Source organism: Dreissena polymorpha, chromosome 4 (assembly GCF_020536995.1).
Source record: "Dreissena polymorpha isolate Duluth1 chromosome 4, UMN_Dpol_1.0, whole genome shotgun sequence".
NCBI lineage: Eukaryota > Metazoa > Mollusca > Bivalvia > Myida > Dreissenidae > Dreissena > Dreissena polymorpha.
In genome coordinates this window covers 78,332,037-78,348,455 of record NC_068358.1, presented here as the reverse complement: position 1 = coordinate 78,348,455, position 16,419 = coordinate 78,332,037, and the positions used below count along the sequence as shown (strand labels likewise).

Genomic DNA, 16,419 nt, shown 5'->3' with positions numbered 1-16,419 from the left:
ACCTACCTACCTACCTACCTACCTACCTACCTACCTACCTACCTACCTACCTACCTACCTACCTAACCTACCTACCTACCTACCTACCTACCTACCTACCTACCTACCTACCCACCTACCCACCCACCTACCCACCCACCCCCCCACCCACCCACCCTTCGCTGCCTCCCCGGTTGTCCCCCCACCCCCGCGCAAGTAAAAAAATCACGAAATCCCACTGTTCGACAAAACGGAATTATGTGACCACGTTCGCGCAATCTACATGTTGAAGTGGTATATGGGGAATCTACATATGTATATATGCTTGAAATACACTTTTTAATAACGTCGTCTATTCTGATGATTTTTGCATATATTATTGGTTTAGTCGTCTTTTAATTCAAGTGGTGAAGGCGCCTACATGTGTTTTGACCAACGTGTTCTAGTCAAGGTATTGTATGTATATATATTGCTTTACCCGGCCATGCATTCACAATAATAGATGGATAAACTACCATGATATAGTTGATTGGGTATTTGTGGGACTTGTAAGAAGAAGGCAATATACCCCATGTTCAAGTGACGGTCCTCACTATTATAAACGCTTTAAATTAAAGACTCGGCCATCAAATATTATTTCGTTTCAAGTAAATCATGTTTTAAAATAGGTTTGTAAAATCTAAGAAAGATTCGATGCACACTATACATACAGTACACAAATGTAAGAGTATTCAGTTTCCATATGCGTTATTAAAAAAAATGGACTAGATTTAGGAACAGTTGACTCCTTTGAAAGACATTTATTTGCATATAAATCTCTTATGGGCTATTCTTGTCAAGGGACTCATGTGCAACGATTTTAAGCATGTTTGCAATATAGATGTTACACGACCATTCTTGAAGAGGCGCAGCCTGGTCGATGTTTTTCTGTAACGAAACTTTTTATTATTTGATAATAACCTAACATAATAGGGTGTGGGAATTTTGCATAGAATTATCTGCCTTGACGCCTCTTTAATAATTAATCGCCGTGCATGAGATCGTACCCAACCTTAGACTTAAAGGACACTATTTAGCAAGATCGATCGATTTGTACTCATCAATACACCATGGAGGGTCTAGGGGAAGTTCTTGAAATGTTTAAGAATTGTTTTCCGTTGTCTTTTCTTTTTTTTGTCCCGATTTTCATCATAATCTCCCCTGTATCGCCGGTGACCGCCGCACATGATTTCGCCATCTACAGAATGCAGCAGTTTGATCATTATGAGACAAAAATTGGTATGTTCGAGTTTTTTTTCAAAAGTTATATACACGAGGCTTATATTTATATGAACAATATATAATTGTAGCATTGAATCTCCATCATTTTAAATAAATATTGGAAGGTTACAACTCACTAAGATAATTCTTTCATTAGATAGGCTATTTAGCACTATCAGTCTTATATTTATATGAACAATATAAAATTGTAACATTGAATCCCCATCATTCTTAAATAAATAATGGAAGGTTACAACTCACTAAGATATTTCTTTCATTAGATGGGCTAATTAGCATTATCAGTTTAAGATAAAAGAGCCTCAGTGCTTTCAACAGGCCATTTAACGTTTCCTTGCCAGGGAGCTTGAATTTCAAAATCAGAATCGGCGGCGCATTTTAATTTTATCGATAAGTATATTTTGTATTAACTGCAACTAGTCATTCTTAATTTTAAAGCGATATCCACTTCAACAAATATTTAAAGAGCCCATTTGCAATCCTCTGTCAATTACTTGTATCTCTACCCAACTTAAGCTCTCCTCAAGGTGGAGCATTGTTGTATTGGACAATTTTTATTGGCCAATGAGAGTGCACGCTTTATATTAGCGACAATACTCACAGGGATTCAATACCTGCAGTAAAATTATGCATACTACTAATCACCTAATTGCCATAAGTGTGTTGTTTTGTGACATTATGTTGTCCTTGTCACCTACCACACCAACCGTTCCCTAGGTTTACACCTTATGATAGTGTTCCATATACATTTTAGGGCCAAAAATGTTGCCCCATCCAATTAAATGTTAAACACACCTTTTTCCTAATTTTCTAGTGTTTGCAAAATAATCAAAATAAAACACAAAACTAAATTTCCGAATTATGGTCTAAGCAATCCTAAGTGCCACAGCCCCATTCCCAAAATGGTGACAAAACTACAGCATAAAAATGTAACCTGAAATGAAAAATGAAAAGAAAATTAATAAAAGAAACATTGACTTGATAGCAGAATTTTTGGTAACCAAGCACTCCATTTTTAATAAAACAAATTTTTGTACCAAATACACTAATTATTGTTATACAAATATACAAATTATGATGGTGCTTTACTGAAAACATGCCTTTAAACATGTTTATGCATAAAATGTTCACCAAGGACTAAATAAAACTGATCAAATCCAAAGTGCATTGTAAGCAAACACAAAATTCCATATATCAACTTTACAGGCAGCAAGATGTCCCTAATTAACATGGAAGCAAGACCTTTGGATGCAAAAATGGTTACAAGAAGATGCATTTTGACACGCTTGAAGGAAATGACCGGAGCCAAGTACAGGGAGCTCGTTGAACAAAAGGCAGGAGCTCTTCTGATTCTTCTGCCACAACACTTGGCAAGCATGCCAGAACAAATGAAACAGGTAAACTCATCTAATTATATGTACAAGACAGGTGATATTAACATATACTTTTTTGTATGCAAAATATTTTTTTGTACAAGTTTTGTCATGGCTTTGTTACTTGATTTGGGATATGTGCCCTGCCCTCCATTTTGGGGAAAAATTTATCAACAAAAACAACATTTCTCAAAGAAAGCTTAAAATTGGGGGAAAATTACATCATTTTAAAGAAATGTTCGTTGGGGAAGGGGCCTTTCTATTGGAGGATGGGGCCTTTATAGGGACCTTGCTAAAGATGGATAAAAAGCCCAGTAATTGACTTGAGGTCAATTTTATTTTGTTAGTTTTTAGTAAATTTGTAATACATACATGTTCATATGTCCATTTAAGGGTTATATAGTTTAATCAAAATATAAATGCTGAATTCTGATTGAGAACATAAGACAGTATTCTTTTAATATATGCATTCATTATTTATTAAAAATCATATTTAGATTTTTTTTAGCTATTTATAAATACAGAATAGAGCAATCACGCAGTTAACTGGTTTGTGTTTTTTTATGCTAGCATCTGCAGACTCTAGAGCAGGAGCTATTAGGCGCGGAGGATTCCAGCGTGCCAGTCTACTTTGCCTGGGAGTCGGACACGTTACTCCAGATCTACAACTCTGTGACTGCCAGCTCTGGGGATGATGCTGCAACTGCAGTGGAAGGTAGCTACTGTCATGAAGTTACTCTTTCATTCTATTCATGTCTAGCTTGTTTAACTTTAATAAATAAGTTCCGTCAATATTAACATGAAGTTTTCTTTGCATATGTGTACTCATATTCTTTACTAAAGTTCTAATTGCCCTATGTTTAAAGTGATATTATGGGCATTTTTCATTGTTGAATTGAGCTGAAAAGAATGAACAGGTCAAAAGAGTAAGTTAAAATGTGGTTACTGACCAGTTATCTGCAATTTATCTTTCTACCAGTTGTTTATGAAAATATATTTTATGTTCGATATTTTACGTGACTCACCCAGTCCTGTAAGCCGAAATGATCCGTTAAACAAAATTGTGTCTTTGTGTCATATAAACGAATCTGCACTAAAACTAAATTTAGGTTCACATTGTACATGTGTGATCAGTTGTCAAACGAAATTACGGTTGATATTCAAATGCATTATTTTTCTCTTTCAGGGATATTGTTTTATAATGTTGATGCTGCATTAACAAATATACGTGTATATGAAGTGAAAACACCAAAAATAAACAACGGTTGCGATAGACACCTATAAACTGTTAGATGCCTATAATATCACTTTAATTGAACAAATTACATTAATTTTGTCTTTGTTTATTTGTTGATGAAAATTGGTAGTTTGAAGTTGTGATCTGTATGAATTGATTATAAGGTTAAATAACAAAAATTACTGCAATAATTGCATACCGGTACTGCATGGGCTAATCTAGGATTACACTTTACATGCATGCATTAAGCCCCATTTTCCCAGGACGCTGCTCATTTGTATCGATACATATATTATGGTTTACTGGTTTTTATCAGCCTTGTTGAGCTCAGCCTCTGCCAATGGCTACCAAATGGTGCAAGGTGGCAGTGTGGCCAAGGCCCTGACTGACTTCCAGATTACCAACATCCAGGGCCACCTTGCTGGCTACGGCATAGAGGAACAGCTGCCCACCATCGCCATAGTGACACACTATGATGCATTCGGTGTGGCGCCGGTGAGTGGGCTGAAGCGCAATTAGAGCTGTGAACCGTTTGTGACTTAACAGTAGTAAGCCTAGCTCTTGACCAGTCTGTGCAATTTTGCAGACTGGTCTTGAGTTAAACTGGTCGCATATGGGATAAGACTCATTTCACATGACAGCATTCAGCTTGGCATTGGTAAGTGGGTGTAAGCTGAATGATTGGTAACATGTAAGGGCTTGCAAAGCATATGGCAGAATATGTAGCTACTTCAATAGCCAAATTGGTAATCCTCATTATTAATTTATATATACAGTATAACCTTTTTAATTTAAGCATTTTTTCAAGCATAAGTAAGTGTCTGCTTCTATGCAATATGAAAATTTCTTCTGTTCAAGACAGGGTTTTCTAGCAATTTTGTGAAAAGGTGTCTGGACATATTGGGCTTTTTAAAATACATAAAATGGAAAATTAGGGAATTTTTATGCCCTCGGATCGCATGATCGGGGTATATTGTTTTTGGCCTGTCTGTCTGTCATTCTGTCCCAAAACTTTAACCTTGCTCATACAATGAAAACTCTTGGGTCTATTTTCTTTAAACTTCACATGTGCATGCATCTCATTGAAATCTACCATCAACATGGTTTGAGGTCACTAGGTCAAAGGGCAAGGTCACTTTGACCTTTACATTCAAAATATAACCTTGTTTCTAAAATAGTTGCCTTGCGTCTTCAAAGTGTGGTCGGAGGCATTGTGTTTACACAAACACAGCTCTTGTTTATCTACAAAATGGTCTAAATTGGCTAGTTGTTTTTTCTACAAATATTGACTCATCAGTCCTTTTCCTGACCATTTAAGGAAAAAATCATAAAAATTATACTTCTTTACTCTGTAAGATGTTTATGAAATAATTTTTAGGTATAATAATCCTTACACTTCTTTCTACATAAAAAATGTTTGTTTTTTTGGAAATTGGGATTTTTTTACAAGTTAGCTTTAGAATTTGGCCTTATTTACATAGCAGAAAAAAATCCTGTTAGTCAAGGAGGTCATTCATATGTTGTAGCTGTCAACTTAATAATGATGTATTCTCGACACATGTCAATATTAAGTCTTTAGACTAAATGACATGTGGTATCTTCTGAATTTTTATTTAATTCATTATCTTTAAATATAGGTGTACAAATTAAAACATATAATAAAACCTATCTGTAGTCTTCATATCTGCTGCTTAAACAAGGTATAATTATTATTGAACTTTAATTTATGTATGATATTCTTAGACTTTTTATGCCCCAGACCAAATGATCGGGGGTATATTGTTTTTGGCCTGTCTGTCTGTCATTCTGTCCCAAAACTTTAAGGTTGGTCATAACTTTTGCAATATTGAAGATAACAACTTGATATTTGGCATGCATGTGTATCTCATGGAGCTGCTTATTTTGAGTGGTGAAAGGTCAAGGTCATCCTTCAAGGTCAAAGGTCAAATATATGGCTTCAAAGTGTCGCAGTACGGGGCTTTGTGTTTCACAAACACAGCTCTTGTGAGATTCGCTTTCTAGGGTAAGGGAAAGGATATATGCTATTGGAATCTATATAACTCAACCTTTCTAAAACTTGAGCCTTCCAATAACTCGAGCATTTTCGATTTTCCAGTTTGACCTCTACTGTATTTCAATGCAACTAAGTCTTTATTTTCAATAATTCTGGCATCTATGCAAATAAGAGCACTTGAAAGTTTAGAGACATTTACCGTAGCTTAAAGTGATCTTTTCACGGTTTGGTAAATTGACAAAATTGAAAAAAATTGTTTCAGATTTGCAAATTTTCGGTTTAGTTACGATATTTGAGAGCAAACAGTATTACTGAACATTTGCCATGGTCTAATATAGCCATTATATGCATCTTATGACGAACTTAAAAACCTAAAAATTATAAAGCGTTGCAGCGCGAAACGATTGAATAATTTGGAGAGCTCTGTTGTCGTTTAAATTTGTGAAACTACAAAGATTGCTTATATAACGTATAAATACGCATCTTATGTATGCTTGGCAGGATAGCTCAGTTGGCTTATGCGTTTTTACTTCAGGATTCCGGGGGTCACTGGTTCGAGCCCTGCTGCGGGCTACCTTTTTTTCCTTTTTATGCCCCCCTTTGAAGAAGAGGGGGTATATTGCTTTGCTCATGTCGGTCGGTCTGTCGGTCCGTCCACCAGGTGGTTGTCAGATGATAACTCAAGAACCCTTGGGCCTATGATCATGAAACTTCATAGGTACATTGATCATGACTTGCAAAGTCACCACCACCACCACCAGCCGCCGCCACCACCACCACCACCACCACCACCACCACCACCACCACACACCACCACCACACACCACCACCACCACACCACCACCACCACACACCACCACCACCACCACCACACACCACCACACACCACCACCACACACCACCACCACACACCACCACACACCACCACCGTTCACAGTGACAAAAAAACGTATTCACGCAATGGCTGCTACTACAACTTATAGCCCATATAGAGGGGCATGCATGTTTTACAAACAGCCCTTGTTTAAATTTTATTTTTGATTTTTTACTGGAGCTTTTAAAATTTAATGTTTACATTTATCAATATAAAGCATTTAATGACAAACTTCAAAACATGCCAGAATCTGTGAAAAGGCCCCTTTAATGAGTAAAAAGTTATTATTATTTAAATTTTAATATCAGCAGATTATTATAAAAGCCAAACTACCAGTGTAAGGGAAGACTATATGAGCAATGATAGTGAAAATGAGTCTTCAGCCATATTGGCCAGTGAAGCTCCAGCCTTTGCATCAGTGCAGTCTGGAGCTGCCTTGTCCACAAATGAGACAGAATTAAATATTTGGAATTTTTCAGCATATCCCATGATAATTGTATATACTTATATGACCAACAATGACTGTGCTTTTCAATATTGCATCACACATATGGTGCTGAACTGTTAAAAAAGTTGGATTTATGGTTTCAAAGTAGTAAAAAATATTGTTGCGACTAATTTGTACGAATTGTAAAATTGTATTGATACTCTTTGAACATTTTTATGCCCCCCTTTGAAGAAAAGGGGGTATATTGCTTTGCCCATGTCGGTCGGTTGGTCGGTCGGTAGGTCGGTCGGTCGGTCCGTCCACCAGGTGGTTGTCAGACGATAACTCAAGAACCCTTGGGCCTATGATCATGAAACTTCATAGGTACATTGATCATGACTTGCAAATGACCCCTATTGATTTTGAGGTCACTAGGTCAAAGGTCAAGGTCACGGTGACCCGAAATAGTAAAATGGTTTCCGGATGATAAATCAAGAACACATACGCCTAGGATCATGAAACTTCATGGGTAGATTGATCATGACTCACAGATGACCCCTATTGATTTTGAGGTCACTAGGTCAAAGGTCAAGGTCACGGTGACCTGAAATAGTAAAATGGTGTCCGGATGATAACTCAAGAACGCATACGCCTAGGATCATGAAACTTCATGGGTAGATTGATCATGACTCGCAGATGACCCCTATTGATTTTGAGGTCGCTTGGTCAAAGGTCAAGGTCACGATGACCCGAAATTGTAAAATGGGTTTCGGATGATAACTCAAGAACGCATACGCCTAGGATCATGAAACTTCATAGGTAGATTGATCATGACTCGCAGATGACCCCTATTGATTTTGAGGTCACAAGGTCAAGGTCACGGTGACCCGAAATAGTAAAATCATTTTCGGATGATAACTCAAGAACGCTTTTGCCTTGGATCATGACACTTCATAGGTACATTGATCGTGACTCGCAGATGACCCCTATTGATTTTCAGGTCACTGGGTCAAAGGTCAAGGTCACAGTGACAAAAATTGTATTCACACAATGGCTGCCACTACAACAGACAGCCCATATGGGGGGCATGCATGTTTTACAAACAGCCCTTGTCTCATTTTGCAATAATTGTAATAGGCAGAGTCCTGAATATGTGTGTTAAATTTCAGAGCCTGTCGACGGGCGCAGATTCCAATGGTAGTGGAGTGGTAGCCCTCCTTGAACTGGCTAGGATATTCTCCAAGCTCTATACCAACTCACGAACACACGCAAAGTATCCTTCAAGCCACGAATTTCCTGACAATAAATGCTTAGGTCATGATTTTATGTGTAGATTTTTTTAAACTATTTCCAGTGTCTGATTGGTAAAGTTGCTTATTAGCTCATATGATAAATTTGAGCTTTTCAAATCACTATTTGTTGCCCTTTCATCGTCCATCATCAATATTTATCTTGTTAACACTTGAGAGGAAAAATTTGTTACTTAATTTTAATAAAACTTGGTAAAACTTTTTTTCTCAAGATATATAATGGCTAAGGTCAAAATTGGGTCATGTAACTCATGTTGGGTAAAAAATTAGGTCCCTGGATCAAATTGATAACAAACTTGTGAAGACTTAAGAGGTCTTTGTTTTGCCCAACTATCATGAAACTGGGTCAGAAGATTTGTTCTTATGATATCTTGGTCAAGTTTTAAAATCAGTTTTGTCCATTAATTAACATATCTGCCAGGTGGTGGGCGTGGGCAATTTCTTTATATTGCTTTTGTGAAACCTTTTGAACACCTTAACAAAATTTGCAAACATGATGAAAATTGCTAAAAACATTACAATATGTCACACTTAATGTTAAAGGTCAATTTTTTCTCATTAAACATCTTTTGAGACTGCAACTTTGCCATTCATCAAGCTATTTTAAAATAACTTACATGTACCACTATAAGGAGATGGCAGTTTATGCGCCAAACCTTTCTCCTTACCTCAATGTCAAGGTCACACAAAGAGTCTATAAATCAGATTTGGACATAAAACAGTGTGTCCGAGCTGCATCTTCAGCAATAAACAAATAACATTCCACAAATAACCACATTGTGAGACTTGGTATGGGGTCTATCACCCCTGTCAAAACCTCAAAGGTCAAGTCGACTTAAAGCTCAAAAGTTTAATGTGTCCATTAAAAGCTTGTTTGTGACAGAAGCAGAGTTGCAGAATGCAAGTTGAAAGGTGGGGCATCTGTGTGGACGTATGTCTTGTTTAAATGCTGTTCATAAAGCCATAAAGTAAAAATTAATCTGGCATGAAAATCCTTGACAGTGTTAAGGTACAATCTAGTGTTCTTGTTGTCTGGTGCGGGAAAATTCAACTACATCGGCTCAAAGAAGTGGATTGAAGATTCATTGGAAAATGCTGGTAAACAGTCTTATTCACTGTCATTGCTATGGTTGTCAATTGCTTGATTAATTTAAAAGATTTGATATTGAGAAAGATTTGGGCTGTACATTTTAACAATCCTATGTTTCGTTGTATTTACATTTACTCAATCGCTGATTAAGATTACATTATAATTTCAAATAATACTCAAATAAACAATGACATTGTTCTGATGTGTTCAATATTTCACTGTATACGTGTATGTTGATTGGGCAGTTTTCACATTTTATTTTTTACAGGCAGTTGCCTTTTGAAAAAATTGATGTCAATGCAATGGTCTTGCAGATACACTTTAATGTTGTATGATTTCAGAAAGCACACTGCTGTCCGATATCTCGTATGTTCTCTGCCTGGACACCATCGGCCGTGAGGACAACCTGAGGCTGCATGTCTCCAAACCACCGAAGGAGGAAACACCTGCCTGGGAATTCCTGCAGGTATCTATCAATGAAAGGAGGGGCTGAATTTGATTGTATAAAAATCAATCAAATTCAATTACAACATAGTGTTCAACTATATTATATCACAGTAGCTATTGCAGAGAATAAAACATAAACCCACAGATATCATTTTTTAGAGTTACTTGTTCACAAATTTGCAAACATATTACGTTTAAAAAAATTATTGTTTTTATGTTTAGCTGACCTGAGCAGCAATTTCTCAAGATGAGCTATATTGATCACCGTTGCATGTTGTCGTGCAGTGTGCAGAGGCCACACTTTTCATCCAATCTTTACGAGAAGTTGGTCAAAATGTATATCTACATACTATATACAAATGCAGGCTGAGTTCAAATCATGTTCATCAAAAACAATGTTACCAGGTTAAATCTGAGAAAACCTTGTATGACTCGTGTATGACTCGGCCTTAATGAAACTTGGTAAGAATGATAATTTTGCCAAATTGCAGGCCAAAATGTATCTGGGTCATTTGCTTCCCAAAACATGGTAAGACAACAAAATGTAAAAACAACTTTATGACTTTAGATGCCACATTTATGGATGAATATTTATGAAACTTCGTTAAAATGTTTATCTTTACAATGTCTGCAACAATGTCCATCACAGGTCCTCTTATGAAAATGTTTGTATATAACTACTGCACTAAGTTATATCTGCTATCAGCAAAAAAAGGTTTCACACATCTTCACTGTTTTCAGCATCTTGAATCGGTGATTGCAACATTCTACCCGTCGGTGTCGTTCAGCCTGGTGCACAAGAAGATTAACCTGGCCGATGAGATCTTGGCCTGGGAGCATGAGAGGTTCAGCATGAAGCGTCTGCCTGCCTTCACTCTGTCCCACCTGGAGACACCCAAGTCACTAGAGAGGACCACCATCCTGGATACCAGGTCAGTTAAACACCCTTTGTGTTGTCTTGATTAAATGACTAGCTTACTTGGTCGACCTGTGCGTTAACAAATCAGGATTGAGGATGCAATTACAACCCAGGCCACATAGCTAGTGTGTTGATTGATCATCACATTATTGTCACCTGTCTGTCAGTCTGTCTGTCAGTCCGTCACACTTTTCTGGATCCTGCGATAACTTTTAAAGTTCTTCATATTTTTTCATGAAACTTGAAACATGGATAGATGGCAATATGGAGATTATGCACTTCATTTCATTTTGTTCCTACGTCAAGAATTTTGATTGCTATGGCATCACACATAAAAAAAAAATCTGACAATGGTGGAGTTTCACCAGTAGAGGACCATATTGCATGGCAATCTCTTGTTTCAATGGCCATTCTACCCTATACCTTTGAGCGCATGTCAGTTACAGACAGAAGTTAGTACATAATTATGTGCATTAGCTGGTAGTTATAGTAAACCAGCGTATTCAGGAAAGTTTGAATGCCTTAACTGACCTCCATCATATGACTGAAATGTGCTCAAAATGGCGCAAAGTCCAAGCAAACAAACAAACAAGACCAAATCGTCTTCATTTACATGGTGTAGAACTGCTGAGGTTGTAAACCCAATAGCTGTGTAATTCACCTAAATTAATAGTTTAAAATTTTGAAAATCTATTTTCCGGTATGGTTATGTAACTTGTTTTGATTTATAATTTTCATCTTTCAGATTTTAGAATCTATACAACTGCTACAGACTTTCAACTTCCAATAAGGCTTTGTGGTTCTTAAATATGGTGACTGACTCAAAATGTGCATTATACATGCAAAGCAGAAGAGTAGTCAATTCCACTGTCTTTTGTATTTTTAAGTTCCATGCCAGAGATTTTATCATCTCTATCCCAAAGTTTCCTAAAGTTTAAGTTTGAAGTGTGAACTTCTTCCATTATGATAATAATAATTTGTTTAATATGAATATTTTTGCTTCAGGGCCAATGTAGATGAAAAAGTTTTAGTACGAAACATTCGCATAATCGCAGAATCTCTTGCAAGACATGTGTATAATCTTACAAGTGCGGGAAATGTACAGCTATTCTCAGATACTCTTGTAAGTGTGGGATAAATCCAGGCAACTGCTATTGTTTAAAATTTAATGAATAAAATTAAACGAGTAATTATTGTCATCACATTTGTATAATTGCTTTTATGTCTTCGTATATATGTTGTATTACTATCTTTTAACAAAACTTATGAGGGATTGAGAATGGAATATTTCCTATGATAATTCTCACCACTCCCTCAGATTCAAGGTCATTTTTAACTAACCAGCCAAAGTATATGCACTTAAAACTAAATTATGGCTAGGATCTGCTTAGCTGGCTCAGGAAATAGTACGTTAAAGTGGTATGTTATCAAGTGAATGACATTATCATATGATTATCCCCCGCCATAGGTGGAGGGATATTATTTTGGCGGTGTCCGTCTTTCCGTCCTTCCGTCTTTTCGTCCCTCCGGAGCCATATCTTGGAAGTTCTTTGGCGGATTTCATTGAAACTTGGTATGAGTATATTTATGGATAAGAGGATGATGCACGCCAAAAATGGCATTGTACACCATATGGCCCTTGGTATCTTGAACAAATGCTTTTTGAGTGTCAAATATAACACTTTTCTGTCCAGAAGCATATTGGCGGGGGATATCAATTCAACAAATTTGCTTGTTTCAATACTGTCATTAAACGCAACAAACACACAATAAACAAATAATAAAGTCATCAAATATGTTGGCAGGATGTTCAGCAAGAGCTGGTATCTGCCTGGCTCGACCACCTGACCTCACAGCCACGTGCAGCTCAGCTCGTGCCACGAGATGCAAGCCTGCTGTCAACACTTGAGGACATGATGTCAAGATACCTCAAGGACGTGAAACGAACCACTGTGAAAACAGACAAGAGGTGAGCATAAGCTGCTATAGAGACTTTAATGTGCTGTGAACCTGTTTGGTCCTAAAAGTTTTTCATTTATTTTCCAAAGCCTGTTTCCATCATAACCTGTTTTCACAACCCACATTTATAAGAGTGTTTTGGAAAGTGGTGTGATGTAATAATATTGGTCACTGACAAACAATAGTTGTTTTATGAATCAAATATTAATATGCCCAGCTTCGAAGAAGAAGGCATATACTGTTTCGCTAGATGTCGGTCGGTCTGTCGGTAGACCAGTTTGTTTCCGCTCAACAACTCGTCAACAAATTGAATGATTGGCTTGTTACTTCACATGTGCATTGGCCTTGGACAGTAGATGACCTCTATTGAAATTGGGGCCACTAGTTCAAAGCCTTGTTTGGAGGGGGCATATGTCTTCAACCAATGAACTCTTGTTATACCAAAAAAATCTTGATGAAACTTATAACCTTGAAACTTTATAGGTAGGTAACTCTCATTGTGGGTGTATGAAGAGAAAATAACTATTACTCTTGCTTCAATATTGATGAAGTTGTGCTTTTAGTTAATGTGTGTACTTAGATTGTGTAAGGGGATTTCTTAAAACTATATATGGGTATAAACTTGAATGTAGGGGGAATATCTAAAAACTAATTGAGGTATAAACTTGAAACTTTATTGGTAGCTATATCTCAGTATGAGGATATGCAGGGCACAAGAACTATAAGCATTCTTCCATATTTTTGGAGTTATTGCCCTTTCTTAATTTTTGCAACTTAAATGTTGAAATGAGCATATCTTGAAAACTATTTGGGATTTTGTATTGAAACTTGATAAGTGGATGAATCTCAGTGATGAGATATGCAGTGCACAAGAACCTAACTGTTACTTTCATATATTGAATAACTTCACTTCATTTTATTTTTACATTTTCTATTTTATAGGGGCATGTATTGTAAAATAAATTAAGTATAAACTTGACATTTAATATGTAGATTTTGCTGATTGACGGAAGTGAAGTGCACAATATCCATCACTTCTGCTTTCATAGTTTTGTAGTTATTACCCTTGTGAATTTTAATGCTGAAATTTCACACAAGGCCCCTTTCATCAATAATATGAGGCGAAACTTCAAAGGTGTTAATATTCTTACCAGTTGTAAAACAACAATGCCTTTTGCCTCTGACAAAACAGCATGAAAGGTATATATCAAGCTCAACAATGACAGTAAAAAAGTTAATGAGTTAAACACAGATGTTTGCAACCTTCACCTCTTTTGTATTTGATTATTTCTAAATGATTGCTTTTAATGTTTAACTATCACTTGAAGCAACCGGAATTTAATGACAAAATGTAAGAAGTTTTCCGCATATCTTGTCTTATAGGATAAACTTGCTGTTTTATTTACCAAATTCATGGTTTTAAATGCATGGATAGTCATATATGCAGGGACAAGACTTGCTTCCAAGACTGGAGTTATTTTGAGAAGAGAATTCCACTAAATAAAAAATTCCATAAAAGGGTCAAATGTCATCCCTGTTAAGCCTGTTCAGACAAGATACAACATTTTCATGTTTTATCATGAATGTATTTCCACTACATTATTTTCAGAGACCCAGAGTTTCTGTTCTATGACGGATCTGAGTATATGATGAACGCATTCAATGTAAAACCAGCCGTCTTTGATCTGTTCCTGGCCGTTGCTATTGGAGGCTACCTTGCAGCTATTTACTTCCTTGTCCAGGTAAGGGCACGGGTCCTCAATCTTCTGTGATCCAAACTGAACTATTAAGTTTGTCCATTTATTTAATGGTTTTCAAATGGTGTTTGTTTGTTTTGAAGCCAATAAGATATGTATTAATAACAATTTTTGTTGTCAGTTTAAGACCAGTGAAAGAACAAAATATACTCTTTAAACCTAAAAATACAAACTTAAATGGTATAAAAACTTAAAATTCATTTGTTCATTCTCCTGAGTGCATATGGAATTCTCAACGTCTGTCCATAGGTTTGTGGTTTTTGGTCAGTCGTTTTGGCTCTGTAGTGCCTGTGCAGATTTTGGCTAAGTGGTCTTGCTTAAATATTCATGCTCATGTCTGCTGTTATTTAACTAATTAACAATGATAAATTCAAAGCAACATTTCATAAAAATGTGAAACATATTACATTCTTATACTTTATTGTTTATCCACCACTCAGTCGTAAGGTACATGGTTAAAGAGCTTGGGTGCATCAAGAGACTAAGTTTGGTAATATACATTATAAACATGTTTGCCAAAATTGTTACCATATATGTTACATCTATATAATATTTTTCAGAATTTCCACATTATGCTGGCGCTGTTTGTAAAGTTCACGCATCGTAGCTCTGCAAAAACCACCAAAGCTAATTAGTCAAAAACATAAGTTAGTCGAGAGTTTTAACAGTTGGTTCGGAAAATGGTGAGATATCTGGATTCCAAATATATTCTTCCCATTATGTGACTTATCGGAATGGAAAGAGCTGAAGCAAAATCATCCAGCCCAATAATGTTTATCGAAGTCATGCACAATTATTGTGTACACATTCAAAACGCAGCTTTACCTTCATGTTCATGTCACTTTGTGTATTTAAATGTTGTTTTTTCATTCTGAGTTTTTATGTACCTATTATATGTTGAAATGCAAATATGTTTGAAGTTTTTTGTAATGGTATCTCAAAATATGCAATATTTGTTTTTAATGTAATTTGCAGTGAAAATTAACTAAATATGAGCATATTACAGAACAGGTGGTTCTTAACAATGACTTTAATTACCATTTACCCATCTTAGTGAAATTTTTAATATAGCTAGCTTGCATGATAATTATTTTAATTGATATCTTATACGTTTAAAACCTGGTTTTGGGTTGTTTGGCTTGGTTGAATTTATGAAATGAAATCAATAAAACACTTTAATCTATAATAGTCTATTTAAAACTTAAGATTTTTCCATTTTGATTTAGTCAATTGATGTTTTTACTGTATTATCATATACTTGAAGGTATACAGAGATATTACAAACAGAACAATTTTACACCCCTACATTTGTATGTATATTTGCTCACTTTAAATATTTATTAAATGCATTATAATCAGGAATGTTTATATATTGTGAAAACTGAAATAAATCGTACATTCTCTTTGTTATTGCCTTTTCTTTTTAAGGAATACAATAAAATCTGTTTAGTTAATTTTAAAAGATGGGAACAATAATAATCATGGTAAGCTGCTGGCTCAAAATAATGCTTTGTTATTAGAGCTCTAACACACTAATTTATAGGAGCTTATTTAAAAAGAGAAAAAATTTGCAATCTGATAGTACCAAATTGAAGTGGTTTGTTTATGTTGGTATATAAAGCTATTTGTGGCAACTTTTTGGCTGCATTTCTGGTTCTATTAGTGGTAGTCCAAGTTTCATCATTGCAGTTGGTCCTATTAATCATGCATTTTTGCGCTACGATACTGATGTTTCTGGTATAAATTTGCTTATTG

General features: G+C 35.9%; 1 protein-coding gene across 1 annotated transcript; it reads left to right on the top strand.

Moving 5' to 3' along the window:
• The first annotated feature begins 971 nt into the window (after window positions 1-971).
• Window positions 972-16,069, top strand: LOC127878991 (nicalin-like). The gene is made up of 12 exons (XM_052425570.1): window positions 972-1,257; window positions 2,464-2,654; window positions 3,201-3,345; window positions 4,184-4,362; window positions 8,352-8,455; window positions 9,502-9,590; window positions 9,924-10,048; window positions 10,771-10,961; window positions 11,954-12,071; window positions 12,754-12,917; window positions 14,517-14,649; window positions 15,225-16,069. The coding sequence occupies exons 1-12, from the start codon at window positions 1,089-1,091 to the stop codon at window positions 15,297-15,299; spliced, it is 1,683 nt and encodes a 560-aa protein (XP_052281530.1). The 5' UTR covers window positions 972-1,088; the 3' UTR covers window positions 15,300-16,069.
• The last annotated feature ends 350 nt before the right edge of the window (window positions 16,070-16,419 follow it).

What these genes read in the sequence shown, in the direction of transcription:
- LOC127878991 (XM_052425570.1), top strand. Translation starts at nt 1,089, where the DNA reads ATGGAGGGTCTAGGGGAAGTTCTTGAAATGTTTAAGAATTGTTTTCCG. An exon ending in AACTCACGAACACACGCAAA is followed by an intron (nt 8,456 to 9,501) that starts GTATCCTTCAAG and finishes GACAGTGTTAAG; the next exon opens with GTACAATCTAGTGTTCTTGT. An exon ending in AGCTATTCTCAGATACTCTT is followed by an intron (nt 12,072 to 12,753) that starts GTAAGTGTGGGA and finishes ATATGTTGGCAG; the next exon opens with GATGTTCAGCAAGAGCTGGT.